Source organism: Oncorhynchus nerka, linkage group LG2 (assembly GCF_034236695.1).
Source record: "Oncorhynchus nerka isolate Pitt River linkage group LG2, Oner_Uvic_2.0, whole genome shotgun sequence".
In the NCBI taxonomy this organism is placed as follows: Eukaryota; Metazoa; Chordata; class Actinopteri; order Salmoniformes; family Salmonidae; genus Oncorhynchus; species Oncorhynchus nerka.
In genome coordinates, this window is record NC_088397.1 from 34,078,868 (window position 1) to 34,100,859 (window position 21,992).

Genomic DNA, 21,992 nt, shown 5'->3' on the forward strand with positions numbered 1-21,992 from the left:
CCTGAATGGTCTGTTTTCAGAAGGTGCAGGATCAGTAGGATCAGCTCAACAAGTAGCCTAATGGATGACAAAATAGAATATGAAATATTTAACCTCAGTCACAAAACGCAGCCATAGCGTTCGAGTGATAGCTGTCCATGATCCTGAAACCGGGAATGGTTTCATTTCTGTAAGCGTTCCCCCACTAGTGGAGTTGAATGCAAAAAATAAAATTAACGATTCAAACTTTGCACCTGGTGTAAAGGCTTAGTTGATGTGACCCATAGGGGTTGATGTGTGATCTGTATGTAAAGCATGCATGCATTATTTTAGAAATATTACCGAATTATGGCCATGTAAATTCCATCAAGGTCTAAAGGAAGAAAAATACACAGACTCCTTTCATTTGCTTTGTCATGTTCATCAGGTGCACCTCATTATACAATCATCATAACAACATAACGTTTAATCATGGCATAAAACATCCAGGGTGTTGTCATGTTCTAGCACAAAGATAGAACACAATCAATCATTCAGGGTGATATGGGTTCAGGATTGTATCCAAGGAAACTGATCATGTATTGTGTGGTTTGTTTGGCAGTGGACCTGTTTTTTCAGAGTGGCATAGTGTTTGTTTTTGTGTTGGTTTGTTTCTCTTTTATCCCACAGGCTTATCTTTCAGCAGTCCTTCAAAGACATCACTAGTGTAGCCTAAACACTACAATAAAACCAAATATACATTTGAAATACACCATACAAAATAAAAGTTTTTCTTTCTCATTTACACAGTTAAATAACTGACACTCCAGAGTGGTGTAGGTTGCATAAAACGGGTGAATAACTAGATGAGCTTTGGTAAAGATTCCTGGAAACAAATCTCCTTGAACTAATTTTCAGCACCAGGTGCTGTCCACCAATGCACTCGCTCTCTTCTCTCCTGTAGAATACTTCTTAGTTCCTTCTCTATTCTCCACACAAATTAGTTTATTACTCATTTACAAATGCTTTGGTTTTTTGTTGTTGTAAATACCCAGTTGACACAAAGTAAAGCATGAGAGAAGATCAGTGGAAAGAAACAACCCGTCATGCATTTGGTAGTCTTCCGCATCACTTTGTGTCCTTGACATTGATGACTGCAATCTAAAGGTAATTTACCACAGACGAGAAACTGAACTGAGGTCAGGGGTCAGAACAGTCCAGAACAGACTATGGAAGGTACACAGTACTACATAGAGCCATGACTACATGGAACTCTATTCCACATCAAGTAATTGACGCAAGCAGTAAAATTTGATTTAAAAAAATATATTTTAAAAACACTGGGGAACAGCGGGGACTGTGAAGCAACACAAACATTGTCACACACACACACACAAGCACGCGCACACACACACACAAGCACGCGCACACACACACACACAAGCATACGCACTATACATACACATGGATTTAGTACTGTAGATATGTGGTGGAGGTGGAGCCTGAGGGCACACAGTGTGTTGTGAAATCTGTGAATGTATTGTAATGTTTTTTAAATTGTGTAGACTGTCTTAATTTGCTGGAACCCAGGAAGAGTAGCTGCTGCTTTGGAAGCAGCTAATGGGGATCCATAATATTTACAAATACAAACTATTTGTTGTTTTTATTTAAACGTTTTACTCATCTATTTTTTACTTAACACTTATTTTTCTTGAATCTGCATTGTTCGTTAAGGGCTTGTAAAGTTAGCATTTCAGTGTTGTATTTTGCGCATGTGACAAATACAACTGACTTGACACCTACCCAAGCGTTGTGAGATCTGGCAGCCACCTTTGTTTACAGTGCATGTGGACTGCTTGAATATTAAATGGGCAGGTGCACTTTTGACTTGCCTGTAGAAAAATGATTTCGCAATCAGAAGCAAAGCTGAGCTATTAATTTATATCGCAAACCAGTTTTCCTAGTGGTGTTTTGACAAGGAAGTGAAACGAACACACTTTGATGGGAATGTCCCAAATTTTATTGGTCACATACACATGGTTAGCAGATGTTAATGGGAGTGTAGCGAAATGCTTGTGCTTCTAGTTTCGACTATGCAGTAAAATCTAACAAGTAATCTAACAAATTCACAACAACTACCTTATACACACAAATGTAAAGGGATGAATAAGAATATGTACAGTGGGGCAAAAAAGTATTTAGCTTAGCCACCAATTGTGCAAGTTCTCCCACTTAAAAAGATGAGAGGCCTGTAATTTTCATCATAGGTACACTTCAACTATTACAGACAAAATGAGAAAAGAAATCACGTTGTAGGATTTTTAATGAATTTATTTGCAAATTATGGTGAAAAATAAGTATTTGGTCAATAACAAAAGTTTATCTCAATACTTTGTTATATACCCTTTGTTGGCAATGACAGAGATCAAACGTTTTCTGTAAGTCTTCACAAGGTTTTCACACACTGTTGCTGGTATTTTGGCCCATTCCTCCATGCATATCTCCTCTAGAGCAGTGATGTTTTGGGGCTGTTGCTAGGCAACACGGCATTTCAACTCCCTCCAAAGATTTTCTATGGGGTTGAGATCTGGAGACTGGCTAGGCCACTCCAGGACCTTGAAATGCTCCTTACGAAGCCACTCCTTCGTTGCCCGTGCGGTGTGTTTGGGATCATTGTCATGCTGAAAGACCCAGCCGCGTTTCATCTTCAATGCCCTTGTTGATGGAAGGAGGTTTTCACTCAAAATCTCACGATACATGGCCCCATTCATTCTTTCCTTTACACGGATCAGTCGTCCTGGTCCCTTTGCAGAAAAACAGCCCCAAAGCATGATGTTTCCACCCCCATGCTTCACAGTAGGTATGGTGTTCTTTGGATGCAACTCAGCATTCTTTGTCCTCCAAACACGACGAGTTTAGTTTTTACCAAAAAGTTCTATTTTGGTTTCATCTGACCATATGACATTCTCCCAATCTTATTCTGGATCATCCTGGACATGTACTGGACATGTACTGCAATTTATCTACAATCAAGCTGGCTGTGCTTGTGCAATATCCACATGTAGCTACACCTGTAGTTCTAGGATTTGTCCCCCAGGGAAGATCTAGCAGCAGACATAAAGAATGACGAGACAAGACAAAACTAGCCAGTTATAGAATATCATGTTGACAGCTGAGCTGACTGAAGACCAGGCATTCAACTACCAGTTGTTGATATAGTTTCCATGGTAACATGTCTTTACGTGATAATGCAAGCTCATGAAATACATTCCAGACACTTGTACTTCTTGCTATCTTGGCATAACTGTGATTTGACAGCTGTAGCTATCCCCAAGCTAAGCTAGCTAGCTGCTGTCAAGTTGGCTAAAGGTCAGCTCAGGCTTTAGCCCACACATAGAACTCAATTAGCAGATCATCTTGAGATGGAGAGTCAGTCAGAATTCAGGACGGGAGAAGTCCTCAACTTCAAAACTTCTCTTGGTAGCAAAGCTAGCCTCGCTGTCACTAAGTTACTTACTCACTGCTGCTCTTGTTTGTTTGCTGTGATTAAATGGCAAAGACACACCCAAGAAATACCCACATTAAACCACACCCCAAAGACAACTCTTGTTTGGGCTTCAGTAATGGCTGCTGCATTTCTTAATGAGCACCAGAAGAAACACATGCGGAATAGGTGAGTGCAGTCAAAGATTATGTATATACTGACAAGGTACATGTCTCTCCGCTCCAACAATGGGAGTCGTTGTCCACAAAGCAGCAAGACTAGCTCCCACCTATCCTTTCTTTGGATTGGTGGAAATATGTATTTATTGTAATCTCTTTTTGAATATTAGATTAGGGTTGTTGACGTCCACCGCCTGTATTCAATGGAGAGAGATTCTATGCTACAAGCCTCATTCAATGAATATGCAAAGCCATCTCGAGACAACTCCGATATAAAGTGTTTTTTCTCAAAGTTGTCCGGATGTCACGTGTCCTACTTACACTACCGTTCAAATGTTTGGGTTCACTAAGAAATGTCCTTGTGTTTGAAAGAAAAGCTATATTTTGGTCAATTAAAATAACTTCAAATTTATCAGAAATACAGTGTAGACATTGTTAATGTTGTAAATGACTATTGTAGCTGGAAATGGCAGATTTTTTAATGGAATATCTACATAGGCCCATTATCAGCAACCATCACTCCTGTGTTCCAATTGCACGTTGTGTTAGATAATCCAAGTTTATAATTTTAAAAGGCTAATTGATCATTAGAAAACCCTTTCGCAATTATGTTAGCACAGCTGAAAACTGTTGTGCTGATTTAAAGAAGCTAGTTGAGTATTAGACTAGTTGAGTATCTGGAGCATCAGCATTTGTGGGTTCGAGTACATGCTCAAAGTGGCCAGAAACAAATAACTTTCTTCTGAAACTCATCATTCTATTCTTGTTCTGAGAAATGAAGGCTATTCTATGTGAGAAATTGAAGATTGCGTACAACGCCGTGTACTACTCCCTTCACAGAATAGTGCAAACTGGCTCTAACCAGACTAGAAAGAGGAGTGGGAGGCCCCGGTGCACAACTGAGCAAGAGGACAAGTAAATTGGAGTGTCTAGTTTGAGAAACAGACGCCTCACAAGTCCTCAACTGGCAGCTTCATTAAATAGTACCCACAAAACACCAGTCTCAACGTCAACAGTGAAGAGGCTACTCTGGGATGCTGACCTTCTAGGCAGAGTTCCTCTGTCCAGTGTCTGTGCTCTTTTGTCCATCTTAATCTTTTATTTTTATTGGCCAGTCTGAGATATGGCTTTTTGTTTGCCAGCATCCCGCTGTCGCCTCTTCACTGTTGATGTTGAGACTGGTGGGATGAAACTTTCAGAATGCTAATATTTAAGAATGCTAACATATTCCTTTAGGTGGTTTGACACTTTATTTCAGACAGTAATGGCGTGGGGAGAAAGGCAAATACTAGAAACAGTTGGAAACAGGGATTGGTCCTGTTCTCAGGTGGAAAGTTGTATGTGCAGGGGTGTGTTACCACTACACCAAGGCTCTGCACAGGAAATAATAATAGTAATGGTTGATGGCAGTGGGTAACCAAATCATAGATTGCAGTCTCCTTGTCCATAGACTGCTTTCAAGGTAAGGACACAAACATTTTGTATTTTGTAATTTGGGTGAACTCTATCTTCAAAATAGGTCTCGAAGAAGGTCCTGCTTGCTCCCCATGAGGGTTGGCCATCCCTGATCTATGTTTCCCAAGTGCTGGGTGTTTGAAAATGTTCTTGTTATAACAATAATTTTTCAAAATCACCCAACCTTCTAGAAAAACATAATAAATATCACTATTCAGGTGGTTTATGTCTATTAGTTGAAGATCCTTGCCATCATCTTACTCTAGATAGACAAAATATGTGTTTATGAGTTGTGAGTCCCCTTACCATCTCTGCCAAGCATGTGCACAATACTAAAATGTGAAAAATTACATTTGATTCTTGGCGCATTTAATATCCAATGCTTATTTGTATGACATTCAAAACTGTCCATGAATGGCTGCAATATTACATAGCTTCATATAATACATTTTAAAAGACACAAGTAGGCATATCAGATTACACTGGCAAAGTTGGGAAGAAGTGGAATAATAAAATAAGTGTGAGGAATAACGGTAGTGTTCTTGATGACAAGCACACTAATTACTGTTTATTTTAGACCAATGTTAATAATTGTTCCACTGAAGTAAATGGACAATCAAATCTCCTCAAGACAAGATTACAGAAATCTGCCCCTACACCCTAACCAAATTATTTGTATTTTCATTGTCCCTCCTCTAGAATCAAATTTAAATGTTTCAGTTCACTATCTGTTTGACTAAATTATTTTCAAAGTTACAAATCAGGTCATTTAAGAACTACACTACTAAAACACACGTAACTAGCATGGCTACCACAGCATTCTGCAGCAATATGCAATCAGATCTGGTTTGCGCTTAGTGGGACTATCATTTGTTTTTCAACAGGACAATGACCCAACACACCTCCAGGCTGCATAAGATGACCTGACCTCCACAATCACCCGACCTCAACCCAATTGAGATGGTTTGGGATGAGTTGGACCAGAAAAGCAGCCAACAAGTGCTCAGCATATGTGGGAACTCCTTCAAGACTGTTGGAAAAGCATTCCAGGTGAAGTTGGTTGAGAGAATGCCAAGAGTGTGCAAAGTTATCATCAAGGCAAAGGGTAGCTACTTTGAAGCATCTCAAATATAAAACATTTTGATTTGTTTAACACTTTTTTGGTTACTACATGATTCCATATGTGTTATTTCGTAGTTTTGATGTCTTCACTATTATTTTTACAATGTAGAAAATAGTAAAATAAAGAAAAACCCTAGAATGAGTAGGTGTGTCCAAACGTTTAACTGGTACTGTAAGTATTCAGACCCTTTGCTATGAGACTCATAAATGAGCTCAGGTGCATCCTGTTTCCATTGATCATCCTTGAGATGTTTCTACAGCGTGATTAGAGTCCACCTGTGGTAAATTCCATTGATTGGACATGATTTAGAAAGGCAAACACCAGTCTATATAAGGTCCCACAGTTGACTGTGCATGTCAGAGAAAAAAAACAAGCCATGAGGTCGAAGAAATTATCTGTAGGGCGCTGAGACAGGATTGTGTCGGGGCACAGATCTGGGGAAGGGTACCAAAATATTTCTGCAGCATTGAAGGTCCCCAAGAACACAGTGGCCTCCATCATTCTTAAATGGAAGAAGTTTGGAACCACCAAGACTCTTCATAGAGCTGACCGTCCGTCCAAACTGAGCAATCGGGGGAGAAGGGCCTTGGTCAGGGAGGTGACCAAGAACCTGTTGGTCACTGACAGAGCTCTAGAGTTTCTCCACTTGGAATTTGCCAAAAGGCAGCTTAAGACCATGAGAAACAAGATTTTCTGGTCAGATGATACCAAGATTTAACTATTTGGCCCAATGCCATGCATCACATCTGGAGGAAACCTGGCACCATCCCTACGGTGGAAAATAGTGGTGACAGCATCATGCTTGGGGATGTTTTTCAGCAGCAGGGAATGGGAGACTAGTCAGGATCAAGGCAAAGATAAACAGAGCAAAGTACAGAGAGATCCTTGATGAAAACCTGCTCCAGAGCGCTCAGGACCTCAGACTGGGGTGGAGGTTCACCTTCCAACAGGACAACGACCCTAAGCACAGCCAAGACAAAGCAGGAGTGGCTTCGGGACAAGTCTCTGAATGTCCTTGAGTGAGAGCTCGGACTTGAACCCGATCAAACATCTCTCTCTCTGCTTTGAGAGAGAGAGAGAGAGACCTGAAAATAGCTCATCCATAATATAGCCCATCCAACCTGACAGAGCTTGAGAGGATCTGCAGAGAATGGGAGTATCACCACAAATACATATATAATATATATATTTTTTTGGGGGGCTAAATTTTCTAAAACCTGTTTTGGCTTTGTCATTGTGGGATATTGTGTGTAGATTGATGAGGGGGGAAAACGATTTAATCAATTTTAGAATAAGGCTGTAATGTAACAAAATGTGGAAAAAGTCAAGGGGTCTGAATACTTTCCGAAGGCACTGTATGTGGCACTTATTCAAATAAAATGTTCCAACTAGTTTACAGTTTGCTGTCGATGTGGACCCCCAATAAGACTCAATTTAATCCCACCACACTGTTTACTTGGTTGAGAAAAAAATAAAAAAAACACATGGCCTGCATCTCAAATGGCACCTTATTTCCTATTTAGTGCACTTTATATGGAGTACAGTGCCATTTGAGACAAATCCATACACTCAACAGGGACTGGTTGGGAAGGGAACAACAACAGACATTCAGTCCCACGGTACCTCTATGACCTTTTCTCAAGAGGGAACATCTTTGCAGAGAGCCCCAGGAGGATCCTGTTTTGGAGGACTCCTGTGGCTTGCCCATCTCTCTGACAGACACATCGTTCCCTTCTGGACCCATCAATAACCCCCCACAGCTCACTGATTCACTCTACTCAAAGCAGGGCCAGGCAGTGCACTCTTTCTCCTCTCACTCAACAGGCATGGCAACTGGAGGTGGATTGGAAGGTACAAACATGGAAAAAAAACAGCTTACCAGCAAAGACAGACAAACATTCTTGGCTTCGTTCAGGGTCATTTGGTTGCCTTACTAATGTGCTGTTTCATGTTATGTACTGTACCAATCAAAAGTTTGGACACACCTACTCATTCCAGGGTTTTTCTTACTTTTTAAAAACTATTTTCTACATTGTAGAATAATAGTGAAGACGTCAAAACTAATGAAATAATACATGGAATCATGTACAATTTTTATTTTATTTTTTATAAATCAAAATATGTTAGATTTGAGATTCTTCAAAGTAGCCACCCTTTACCTAGATGACAGCTTTGCAAACTCGTGTCATTCTCTCAACCAGCTTCACCTGGAATGCTTTTCCAACAGTCTTGAAGGAGTTCCCACATATGCTGAGCACTTGTTGGCTGCTTTTCCTTCACGCTGCGGTCCAACTCATCCCAAACTATTTAAATTGGGTTGAGGTCGGGTGATTGTGGAGGCCAGGTCATCTGATTACATTTACATTTAAGTCATTTAGCAGACGCTCTTATCCAGAGCGACTTACAAATTGGTGCGTTCACCTTAAGACATCCAGTGGAACAGCCACTTTACAATAGTGCATCTAAATCTTTTAAGGGGGGTGAGAAGGATTACTTTATCCTATCCTAGGTATTCCTGAAAGAGGTGGGGTTTCAGGTGTCTCCGGAAGGTGGTGATTGACTCCGCTGTCCTGGCGTCGTGAGGGAGTTTGTTCCACCATTGGGGGGCCAGAGCAGCGAACAGTTTTGACTGGGCTGCGCGGGAACTGTACTTCCTCAGTGGTAGGGAGGCGAGCAGGCCAGAGGTGGATGAACGCAGTGCCCTTGTTTGGGTGTAGGGCCTGATCAGAGCCTGGAGGTACTGAGGTGCCGTTCCCCTCACAGCTCCGTAGGCAAGCACCATGGTCTTGTAGCGGATGCGAGCTTCAACTGGAAGCCAGTGGAGAGAGCGGAGGAGCGGGGTGACGTGAGAGAACTTGGGAAGGTTGAACACCAGACGGGCTGCGGCGTTCTGGATGAGTTGTAGGGGTTTAATGGCACAGGCAGGGAGCCCAGCCAACAGCGAGTTGCAGTAATCCAGACGGGAGATGACAAGTGCCTGGATTAGGACCTGATGCAGCACTCCATCACTCTCCTTCTTGGTCAAATAGCCCTTACACAGCCTGGAGGTGTGTTGGGTCATTCTCCTCATCAGACCAAAGGACAGATTTCCACCGGTCTAATGTCCATTTCTTGTTTGTCTTGGCCCAAGCAAGTCTGTTCTTCTTATTGGTATACTTTAGTAGTGGTTTCTTTGCAGCAATTTTACCATAAAGGCTTGATTCACACGGTCTCCTCTGAACAGTTGATGTTGAGATGTGTCTGTTACGCATTTATTTGGGCTGCAATTTCTGAGGCTTGTAACTCTAATGAACTTATCCTCTGCAGCAGAGGTAACTGGTTCATTCTTTCCTGTGGCGGTCCTCCTGAGAGCCAGTTTCATCATAGCGCTTGATGGTTTTTGCGACTGCACTTGAAGAAACTTTCAAAGTTCTTGAAATTCTCTTGACTCACTACCCTTTATGTCTTAAAGTAATGATGGACTGTCATTTCTCTTTGCTTATTTGAGCTGTTCTTGCCATAATGTGAACTTGATATTTTACCAAATAGGGCTATCTTCTGTATACCACCCCTACCTTGTCACAACACAACTGATTGGTTGAAATCCATTAAGACGGAAACAAATTCCACAAATTAACTTTTAACAAGGCACACCTGTTAATTGAAATGCATTCCAGGTGACTACCTCATGAAGCTGGCTGAGAGAATGCCAAGAATGTTCAAAGCTGTCATCAAGGCAAAGGGTGGCTATGAAGAATATGAAATATAAAATATATTGTGATTTGTTTAACACTTTTTTGGTTACTACATGATTCCATGTGTTATTTCATAGTTTTGATGTCTTCACTATTATTCTATAATGTAGAAAACAGTACAAATAAATAAAAACCCTTGAATGAGTAGGTGTGTCCAAACGTTTGACTTTTACTGAACAAAAATATAAACAACAACATGTAAATGTAAAGTGTTGGTCCCATGTTTCATGAGCTGAAATAAAAGATCCCAGAAATGTTTCACACGCACAAAAAACTTATTTCTTTAAAATGTTCTGCACAATTTTCTTTTCCATCTGTTAGTGAGCATTTCCCCTTGGCCAAGATAATCCAGCCACCTGACAGGTGTGGCATATCAAGAAGCTGATTAAACAGCATGATCATTACACAGGTGCACCTTGTGCTGAGTACAATAAAAGACTGCTGTTTTGTCACACAACACAATGCCACTGATGCTTCAAATGTTGATGGAGCGTGCTATTGGCATGCTGACTGCAGGAATGTACACCAGAGCTGTTGCCAAAGAATTTAATGGTCATTTTTCTACCATAACCCACCCCCATCGTCATTTAGGAGACTTTGTCAGTACGTCCAACCGGCCTCACAACCGCAGACCACGTGTTTGACATTTTGGCGAGCGGTTTGCTGATGTCAACTGTCAAAGTTGTGAACAGAGTGCTCCATGGTGGCGGTGGGGTTATGGTATGAGCAGGCATAAGCGATGGACAAAGAACACAATTGCATTTTATTGATGGCTATTTGAATGCAGAGATAAGGTGACGAGATCCTGAGGCCCATTCATCCACCCCATCACCTCATGCAAAATCCATAGATTAGGGCCTAATGAATTTATTTCAATTGACTGATTTTCTTATATGATATGTTACTACGTAAAATGGTAGAAATTGTTGTGTTTATATTTTTGTTCAGCATAGATGTAATTTAATTACCAACTCTGAAGAAGGCCTTAAAGCTTAATAAAGCGCAGTGATAATAGGAAGAGCAGTGTGCAGGTTTCTTATTTTTTATCTCAAATTAACAGCTTTATAAAAAGTCACTTTTTCTTTCATTAAAGTCAGTTAATCTACTAAAGTTAACATTGCAACAACAGTTGAAATATTTCGATACCTGGACAATACATGAAGACAATCTTCTAATACCAATTCCCATATTTATTCAAGATATTTATTTTAGTTCCAAAACATGAGAATTGAAAAGATTAAAAGAAAAACATACAATATAATATAATTTGCATTAAATGAAACAAATAGTTTAGTGGATAGACCAGGGTTTCCCAACCTCAGCCTCGGGACCCCAAGGGTAAAACGTTTTGTTTTTTGCCCTAGCACTACACAGCTGATTCAAATCATCAAGCTGTGTATTGTTAAGGCAAAAACCAAAACGTTCACCCTTTGGTGTCTCGCTGACAGTTTGGGAAATTATGGAATAGACGGTCACAAATATCTCAACACAATAGTCTGCATTGGTAAGGACATTAAAATAGCTTACCTCAATTAAAGTAGATACACCATTACATATAGGCCTACACTATATCCATATTGAAATGTGTAGAAAAACACTGGATAACTTTACCTTCTTATTCAGAAAATCCTTTAAAACAAACATTTATTTACACTCTAAAATGGATTAAAACAAAATATTACAATCCCAGAGATATGTCAATCATAACGTGCTTATTGTCCAGTGCTTGCATTACACTAGGTAGTCATTGTCATTCCGCAAAAACCCTGCTTTGATAGATTCTGTTACCCATGACTCTCTAACAATCTTAAACTTTTTGGTAAAGAGTCGTCTGAGGGTTCTTAAAGCCAACACTCTTGTTTCCTCCACCACTATGACATGAGAGACCCCTTCCTCAAGCTTCTGCACTACTGTCCCTCCGTAGAAGCGGAATTCCAGAGCCCGCGTGTCCAGACAAGTTGCCGGTACGATGCTTTTAGGGTCTCCTATGTCTGCGTATCTGTCCATGTAGACCCTGAAAGGTCTGAACATGCTAGTGGGGAGGTCGTCCCAGCTGAAGCGTTCCTCCAACTTAGCGATGCACTGTGCCGTCAAAGTGTCCACTCTACCAATCCGACCGAAGACTTCCCTCAGCTGCTGCTCGTCCGTGTCCACAAAGTAGCTGTCTCCGTAGCAGTCGTATTCCTTGGCAAAGTGCTCCTTGGTGGAGGGTGAAATGTGTATCATGTGACGTGGTTGCCATGGCACCACCTGCTTCCTGTCTAGGCACTCCAGCAGCCAGGCAGCCCACACTACGTCGTGCTGGTCTGAAGAGATCAGGTTCTTCACGCGCATGTTCTCCACAGCGGCGATCACACAGTAGGTGTCCGGTCCCGGGTTCTGGACTACAATACCGCCACATCGGGCCACTGCTTTCTCCAGCTCCGCCTTGGGGTGCGCCTCATTGCCATTCATAACGCAGAACTCCACGTCCTCGAACATGTCCGTCTCCTTGGTAACGCCAGATAGGTCCTGGGACTTGAAGTGGTCGATGACGCCGACAGCTTTCTTGGGCTTGGCCGCTGCCGGCGACTTGCGCTTCTTCTTTTCAGGCTCGTCATTGTCATTGATGCAGAGGTGGCGCGAGAACAACTTCCCGGACGCCTTGTTGCGAAACTGATCGAGCTCAGCTAGGGTCATGCACTGGTGCCACTCTTTGTCCTCCCGGATCTTCTCGATCCTGGGGAAGCGTAGCGTGCAGTTGGTTTTGTACATCTCACTACTGACTATTTCTGCTGCCTTCACCTGGATGATGACCGAGTTGCACGGGTCAATGAAGACTTCCGGTCTCTCCGTCCCACACAGAATAGAGGACGGAGGGTCGTTCTTCCGGTAGACTTTCCAGTGCTTGGCCAGCTTCAACCCCAAGTCATACAGCTCCTTCATGGTGTAGCCGGAACCGATGCGACAGAGCGTGTGGAAAACGGAGGGTTTCTCTCCAGGCTTCGGAGCTTCGGCCACCGCGACGAGGAAATGAGACATCATGCCACCTCGCCTTCCTTTTCCCCAGTAGCCTCCGACAATCAACAGGTCGAGCTCATCCATCAAGCCATCAACGTACTCCGGCTTTATCTTGAGCCAGCCCTCACCTCGCTTATCGGGCTTGTAGACGGATGAGGGATCTTTCACCATGATGCCCTCTTCCCTGTTGTCAATGGCTTCGTTGAGGGCGTTTACCACCTCTTGCATAGTTTTGGCCTCTGTTTTCGGCACCACGTGTATCCTCCCTTTAACAGGAGTGAAGACAGTCTGAAGGTTGTCGTGGCGCACCTTCAACGTCTCGTTGCCAAACTTGTGGTCGTTCACAAGAAGTACATCGAAAACGCAAAAGCACGTCTGCAGCTCGGAGTCATCCACTAGCCTCTTGATGTCAAACTTGCTTCCTTTTTGCATGAAGGTGTCGGTAGTGGGGTTGTACGCCATCATCTCCCCATCCAGGATGCATTTGACTACGTGGGGCTTGAAGACATTGTGGATGAAAGGCGTCAGGGAGCCCTCTAGCGACGATGCACCAAACTGCTGGGTGTACTCGAAGGAGTTCCGTGTGAAGTACTTGTAGACGTCGCCATCCTTGTGCAGCTGGATGCGCTCTCCATCCAGCTTGGTCTCTATGAAGAAGGTGCTGTTGCCCATCTGCTTCTCCACCTGGCGCATGTTGGCCACGGCGGCCAGCATAGGTTTGAAGGCAAAGAAGAGGCCAATGGACACTTCGCTAAGGGACACAAAGGGGTCGTGGAGCTGCCGGCACACCTTGTTTAGGTCTGTGGTGACGTTGTAGAGCTCGGCCGCATCTAAGTGGAACACCTGGAGCACGGTCTCTTTGCTGACCCCCAGCTTCATGTCCTTCAGGATCATGCGGATAAGCCACTTCTGCTCCAGTGCCGTGCTCTGGGTGATAAGGTGCAGCAGGCTCTTCTTCACCAGGTCCTTCTGCTTACCAGCATTGTTGATGGCCACCGAGTCCAGAAAGTCGTTGACTTCTCTGATGGTGAGGTTTCCCTGGCTTGTGCAGCGTTTTTTTAACACAAAGTAGGTCATAAGAGCGAAGTCTCCCGCCTCCCCCTGAGATGTGGTGGGGGTGCGGTAATTCAACAATTTGTTGGCTTCCGGTCCATTCTTGGGGAGACCCAAGACGTCTATGTAGAGCTTGGCTAACATACTCTCTTTAATGCCATAGGCCACACGCTCCCTTTCGAACGAGGGGACTATGAGACGCATGGCCGGGTAGAAGGAGTCTGTGGTGGTAGGGTTGTCTTTGTGGAGGGCCGCATGGAACTTCCTCCAGGAGTCTATGAAGTCACGGAGAAACTTTGATTTGTCTGGTCGGAGTTTGGTCTTCTGTATTTTTTCAAGCGTGGTGCACAGGTGAAGAAATGGAACTTGAGCAGCGACAGAGCTCTGGGGAGCAGCAGATTCGCTTTTTGAGGTTCCCTCCATTGTAAAAGCTAAAAAAAACTAAAAAAGAACAAACGTTAATGACCCATAGATTCTAAGCGATGCTCTTAGTTTTCATCCAGGTGTTTATGTAATTGTTGTATTGATAGAAAAATATGATCCTGTAGTTTAGTAAGTAGTGTTCTGCAGTGACTACTTCATTTGCAACATGCAGGGCTGGAGCCTGTCCATTATATGCAGCACAGTACATTGAGTATAACAACATCTCCCAAATTACTCACAGTTCCGTAGCTAATGACTACTCAATAAACAAAACATAACTTGAGAATGTGTTTTAAAAAATCTGTATGACCTAATCCATCACACCAGCCACATGTTTAGAAACTAGTTCGCGAGAATGTACACTATACAATGCATAGCCTGAATACTTATTGAAAACAACATCTCAAGTTAGCTAGCTATCTTACCTCAAAGCAACCAGCCAACTCGTCAGTGTCTTGCAACTCTTTGGGGATCGCTCCTCTACAACATGCTGTGACATGCCCGGGTTATGACTGCATCCATCATACGTGTCCTGACGAAACTGAAACAAACCAGACAGTAGTTGAGCACTAGAATGCTAAACACAGCTAGTTAGCGTTGTTGTGCCAGAGGTTGTACAATGGTGCATGGTTATGCAGTTGGGGCCACTTCGGTAAGCTATGCTAGCTAGCATGCAATCTATAGGCACAGCTGTTTTAATTATACATTTATTTACCTAGGCAAGTCAGTTAAGAACAAATTCTTATTTTCAATGACGGCCTAGGAGCAGTGGTTTAACTGCCTTGTTCAGGGGCAGAACGACAGATTTTTACCTCAGCTCAGATACTAACGTTAGATACATTCATGTCATCATGTTGTATGATGCGATTTCAAATTCAACAAATAACGTGTCAAATTACCTGATTACTTCTTTTCGGTCTCAAAACATAAACAGCCTTTTTTAAATTATTATTTACAAACTGTTATACGAGTTTCTAAAAAAAACACTTCCTTGTTCACAAAGCGGAAACCGTCAGCCGCGTAAAACATCCAGTCTGAAACTAAATAAGAGACATAATGGAAAAGCAATTCTTTCATACGTCAGGAGAGGGCGGCAGATACATGTAAAAAATAAATTAAAAAATGTGTCAAACCACAGCTGGATGAAGGAGTGGCATAAATTAGATGTTAGCGCACTGCTAATTAGAATGCCCTTTATTTTGTGTCCAACTTTTTTTATATATGTAAAAAGGTGATAGGATAACATTCATTTTATCAATGTTTCTGTAAAACATTTAATTTCGATACATATTAATTGATGCAGATACAGCACATGGTCACAATACCTTTGGTTGCATGCAGAAAAATAATCATTAAGCAATATTCATTTTGTAAACACACCTCTATAATAGCTTTGAATTTGATCAAATTCATGTTCCAATGTCCATAAGAATGGGTTAAGTCATTTAAGTCCTGGCACAGTATGCAACACACACACACATGCCTCACGGCTGTATTAAACTTTATAGTCTGGAAATTCATACAAATTCCTCACTGTGCACTGCCCTGACTGCCCTAAACATAACACACAATGTAGGCCTACAAACAACCTTGCCACATGTCAACCAACATATTTACTCGAGGTCAAGAGTCCCTGCACCAAGCAAAACATGAAGATAAAGATGTATATGAACTGTGGTGCTTTAGTTCCTCAAGAAAGTATTGTACACCACAGATCAATGAAAGTATTGTAGACTGAAAATTGTGTGCACACCAAAAAAACATGTTTTTCTTTTGCTTACTCTTTACAGTGAATTCTATATACAGTACCAGTCAAAGGTTTGGACATATCTACTCATTCAAGTTTTTTCTTTTTACAGAGGGTAGTGCGTACGGCCCAGTACATCACTAGGGACAAGTTCCTGCCATCCAGGACCTCTATACCAGGAAGTGTCAGAAGAAGGCCCTAAAAATTGTCAAAGACTCCAGCCATGCTAGTCAAGTACTGTAATGCCAAGAGTGTGCAAAGCTGTCAGTAAGGCAAAGGGTGGCTACTTTGAAGAATCTAAAATAGAAAATATATTTTGGTTTGTTTAACACATTTTTGGTTACTACATGATTCCATATGTGTTATTTCATAGTTTTGATGTCTTCATTATTATTCTACAATGTAGAAAATAGTAAAAAAGTAAGGAAAACCCTTGAATGAGTAGGTGTGTCCAAACTTTTGACTGGTACTGTAGTTTAACCAGCGACCAATATATCTATAAAGAGACGAACAGGATCTTCACTCCTTTTAATTATAATGTAATAATAATTATAGGGCTTGTAGTGGATGCAGAGGCACTCGTAGGTAAAATACCCTGCCACTGATAGAAAGTCAGATACTCCTAATGGTTAAGATGATTATTCAGGGTAGGGCAATCTGATCCTAGACCTGTGCTTAGGGGGCAACGTCTACCTCTGAAGTAGGTCGTCCGGTTTGCTATAATCTTTGCCCACTAGGGGGCCTCCTCTCCCTCTACATGCTCGAGAGAGGGAGAGAGGAAGAGAGGGAGGAGGAGGGAGAGAGAGAGAGAGAGAGCCGCACATCCTGAGTCACCTCACAGCCAGAGTGGTTTAAATCCCGTTCTGCTGCTGCAGTAGTGAAGAAAGCCAGGAAGAGATGGAGCCCGCAGGACAGAGAACACAAACACACACTCCACGCTGGTTTATCGTAGGGGCACATGGTTCATTTATACAGTAGAGCAGATGCCTGACAGGGATAAAGGCCTATACAATGGTCTGCTGTCATGAAAAGTCAAACCAACATCCACAGTCAGCCATAGCATAGGTCTCACTTTACACAGTAGGACTGCAGAGTTAGCCAGGTTCATAACAGCGGTTGCGTAACAGTGCTCGATGTGCCACAGTCAGAGAGCGAGGTAGAGCGAGCGCCGACCTAGAAGATGGTAAACAAGTGACGTCAGCTGCTGCTGCCGATGTCGTGGCCTGCTTCTGCTCACTCCAGGGTGAGAGGGGAGAATGCAGGATAGGATTTGAAGGGGGGTAGTAGTATCATCTGGGACTGGCAGGTTTGTACTGCTCATCCTTCATAGAGGTACAGTGTATGGATATGGAACATATTTGGATTTTAACTTAACTGTAATTAAGCTTCTACTGTGACTGTTATGGTTCCAATACCAGGGGCGGTATTTATTAATTGTAGATCAGCACTCCTACTCTTAGACACTTTATGAATACGGCCCTGCTGCAGTAATTATATCCCAGAAACAGTGATGATGATCCATCCCTCATTAAAACGGTTGCAGGAAACAAGTGCCACAGGCAAGTTAAACAAAACAAAGTCACAGACAAACACAAAAGTCCTAAGACAAAAATTCCATCAAACCACATGGCATTATTTTCACAGTAGCATATAAGAATGACATTTTGGGGCCCACTTTCGGGCGTATTTTCTTCTAGCCTTATTTGGGGCTTAAATATGGTCTGGTACAAAATTGTGTTGACTACGGCAAAAATACCAAGCCTCACAGATGGAGGCTCCCAGTTCTCAGAATGGACACCTACAGGTATGTGCTGCTGGCAGTAGTTGTGTAAACAAATATAGTGCCAAGGCAGGTTCTGTCTCACATTATACAACGGGCAGGGTCAGTTCATGTAATACACACATTATACAGTTTGTGTGTGTGTCATTGGCATGCTACAGTTTTGTGAGGCCCCCTTGCAAGGTCTGAGCAAGGAACATGGCTTATGAGGTGTTCATATGCTATCTGGAGGGAAAGGGCCCCTGGACCCCAACCCCCTAAAAACATTATTGGGTTGGAGGCTCCCAAGAGGTCATAGTGAGTGTATAGTGTATTGTGAGGGCGTGTGGTATGCCAGTAGTGTGTGTAGTCCTGCTGTGTTTGTGTAACAGATGTGAAACGGCTAGCTAGTTAGCGGTGGTGTGCGCTAAATAGCGTTTCAATCGGTGACGTCACTTGCTCTGAGACCTTGAAGTAGTGGTTCCCCTTGCTCTGCAAGGGCCGTGGCTTTTGTGGTAACGATGCTTCGTGGGTGACTGTTGTTGATGTGTGCAGAGGGTCCCTGGTTCTGGCCCGGGTATGGGTGAGGGGACGGTCTAAAGTTATACTGTTACATTTGCTTTATTCTACTGGCAGGGAGAGCCAGACAGTGCAGAGCATACTTCTACTAAATTTAGATTGACCTCCACACAATCTATCTTTCTGTGTGTGTGTTTGCCCATGCGTGTCAGCATCACTTTTGATCTCCTTGTCATTCCACCAGATCATCTACAGATGTAGGATCTTAATTTGAGCACCCTGTTGCAGGATAACTGTTCTGCAATGCAGTGTATTTGAGGTTTAAAAAGGCTTCTGAAGTTTGCAATTTCCACTTTAAAATGTTCCCTTACAAGAAATGTATCAACCCCTACAAAACTGTACATTAATTATAATCAACATAATAATTCACATTCCCTGTTGCTGCAGGATAATTATCCTACTGTAGCAAACTGGTTCAAATTAAGATCTTACATCTGTATCTAGTCTGCTGTCTACCCAATGTGAATTTCAACGCTCACTTTCTCTCTCCCGCTCACATTCACAAGTGTTCGACACTGGACATGATGCTATTTGTCATTGTACAGCACCCTATGGTTACATCACAGGCCCGTGGCTAAACAGAGAGAGATCAATAGCTCTCCACTGACCCCCGCATTGACCTTTGACATGTTGGCTTATGGCAAGGGATAAGTCCGGACGGGAATGGATGGGGGTGGACCAGATGGACGGACTACACTGTGGGAACGCACAGATGGACTACTACTCCACACTACTCCACACTGGACGGTTCAATGAGAGTGCTGGTGTCCATCCACAGGCATAGCGCTATATTGATACCAGGAAATGGAAAACATTTACGATAACGCTGGGTATTGCCCAATAATGACCTACTCTACCATGTCATTGAGCGGGTGGGCCGCAATAGCCATGTAGCAATAAGACCATTGGCCAGTAACCAAAAGGTCGCTGGTTTGAATCCAGAAGCCAATTAGGTTAAAAAAAAGAAAAAATACTGAGCAAGGCACTTAGCCCTAATTGCTTCTGTAAGTCGTGCTGGATAAGAGTGTCTGCTAAAAAAATGTATGTTGTTTTCTTGGTATTGGAGAGGATTCCTGTTTACCCTTACTCCCTAAGGATATATCACCAGTCAAGAGATAAGGTGGTTTGTACATACGCTGTTACATTCAAGGACCAGGGGTGGAATTTCCAAATTTTGACTGTGACTTTTTCCCCCATTCCAAAACCTTTTTCCCCTATACCTTTTCAGGCCACTGGGATTTGTGGTGGGAACTGAGAACAACTGAGCACATTACAACACACACTGGAACTTGTCCCAGTACTTGTTCCAGTCACCACAACCATGGACATGAGGTCACACGACATCTCCCTCTTATGCAACCTACTCAAGATATCACAGGCTCTCCTTTAAAGATTTGCCTGACGAATCAAAGTGAATTCTTCCACTGCTCTATGTTCGCTACATAGATCAGTCTGAAACTGCCATCATTGAAGTCGTTTATGTTGACGTCAAAATAAGGGGTATTGTGCAAAACAAAGTAACAGCGATTGGAAGGAGGCTCTAGTACAAAAAACAAACATAAAATTAAAGTACAAGGGGTAAAAATATCATGACTGTGTCCCAAATTGCACCATATTCTCTAGCACATTACTTTTGAACAGAGCCCTATAGACCCCACTCGTGAAAAATACTGGTGAATTACTACACAAAACCTATTTGAGCAGAAGTGACTACGTAGTGAACGTGTAGTTTATGCACTACTCAAGATACACAAGTAGAGTTTTGTAGTGTTCAGTAGGAAAACAGTAGTGTTTTCAGTAGTAATCGGGTATAGATTTTGACTACTTGGTAGTAAATAAGTAGTCACTACACTAGAGCCAGACTACCAGCTTTTCGCGACCACAGAAGAAGTCAAAACAGGAAGTAGTAGCTGTTAGCTAACTATAATCACCTTCCATCCTTTGTAATCCTCCCTTTCATACCCCTTGTGCTGGCACCATCTGTAAGTTTAAACATTCTTTTATGGTTTATGACTACTTTCATGTCGTTGTTTAGTCTTTTATATAACTTTTTACCACATCTAAAAGACTGCTAGCCAAAACAGTCTTGTGTTTAGCCTAGCTGTTTGCTAGCCCCATTGAAATGAAGCTATGTAGACTGATTTCATCATGCTTGCAAGGACCGACGCCAGAGACGAGAAGCAGGTATGGGGAGGCAAACGTTTAATCAGGAACAGCCATGAAACAAGACAGGAACAGTGTTAGCACACGGGTATATAAGGACATGTGAACATTAATGCTGAAGCAGGGAACAGAGCGGGGAACCAGACAGATATAGGGGAGGAAATGGCAGAGGTGATTGAGTCCAATAATCAATGATGCGCTTGACAGGGGGGAAGGCAGGTGTGCGTAAAGATGGTGGCAGGAGTGCGCAATGCTGGGGAGCCTGGCGGGAGGGGGAGTGGGAGCAGGCGTGACAATGCTAGCTAATTAATAAGTATGTGTTTGTGTGCAAATGTAAAGTATGTTCATATTATTATACTTACTCATTCTACTTACCTCTTTTGACATGTTGCCAAGGAGGCCCTCGAAATAAGAATACCGGAGACCATTGTTGGCAAGATTAAACATTGTTTATCAAATGTTTTTCTGGGTTGTTTTATGTGACCTCTGTTGATAATGGCTTATAATTTGTTGCCTCTTGTGCTTGTCTTAATTCTCTAAAAGGATACTGTGGTGGAGAAATGTTGCCGCAACAAAAAAAGAGGATCTGAAGATAGTTCAATCAAAGCCAAAGAAGACAAGGTCTAAAAGGGATTAACATAAGTGTAAATATGTAATATGTATTTAATAAAAACAAAATCTCAATTAAGTTTGTATTAGCTTGTTATTTATTGTTTGATTATACAACTACAGTTAGAAACTTGAGGAAATAACATGTGCACTCGTCTAGTAGTGACAGTAGGGAAACAAGAAGATGAGTAGTAAATGTGTCACGCCCTGACCTTAGAGCCTTTTTATTTCTCTATTTGGTTAGGTCGGGGTGTGATTTGGGTGGGCATTCTAGTTGAACTATTTCTTTGTTGGTCGGGTATGGTTCCCAATCAGAGGCAGCTGTCTATCGTTGTCTCTGATTGGGGATCATACTTAGGCAGCCATTTTTCCACCTTTAGTTTGTGGGATCTTGTTTTTGTGTAGTGCCTGTGAGCACTCCAGTCGTTACGTCTCGTTTGCGGTTTATTGTTTTTGTTAGTGAGTTTCGTTTTAATAAACATGTGGAACTCTATGCACGCTGTGCCTTTCGTCCGACCGTTATTACGAACAACGTGACAAAATGTGTCAGTTTTCAATATTAATTCAAAAGGATCAGGAGCAATTCAGCAGTGACACAACACTACACACACAAATGGCAGTAGTAATTCAATAGGGATTGAGTAGGCATACAGCATGTAGGAATTGTGTAGGTATGTGTAGGTTTTTATGAGGGCACATGGCGAGACCCAAATGTAGACACAGGAG

General features: G+C 42.4%; 1 protein-coding gene and 1 long non-coding RNA gene across 2 annotated transcripts; one reads left to right on the top strand and one right to left on the bottom strand.

Moving 5' to 3' along the window:
• Positions 1-11,114: 11,114 nt before the first annotated feature.
• On the bottom strand, positions 11,115-15,440 carry lig4 (ligase IV, DNA, ATP-dependent). Its single transcript, XM_029668717.2, has 3 exons — positions 15,309-15,440; positions 14,835-14,950; positions 11,115-14,427 (listed from the first exon to the last, which is right to left on the bottom strand). The coding sequence occupies exon 3, from the start codon at positions 14,407-14,409 to the stop codon at positions 11,665-11,667; it is 2,745 nt and encodes a 914-aa protein (XP_029524577.1). The 5' UTR covers positions 14,410-14,427; positions 14,835-14,950; positions 15,309-15,440; the 3' UTR covers positions 11,115-11,664.
• On the top strand, positions 14,959-16,489 carry LOC135574656 (uncharacterized). The gene is made up of 2 exons (XR_010465513.1): positions 14,959-15,061; positions 16,269-16,489. It is a non-coding gene; the product is annotated as an uncharacterized LOC135574656 (long non-coding RNA).
• Positions 16,490-21,992: the final 5,503 nt, after the last annotated feature.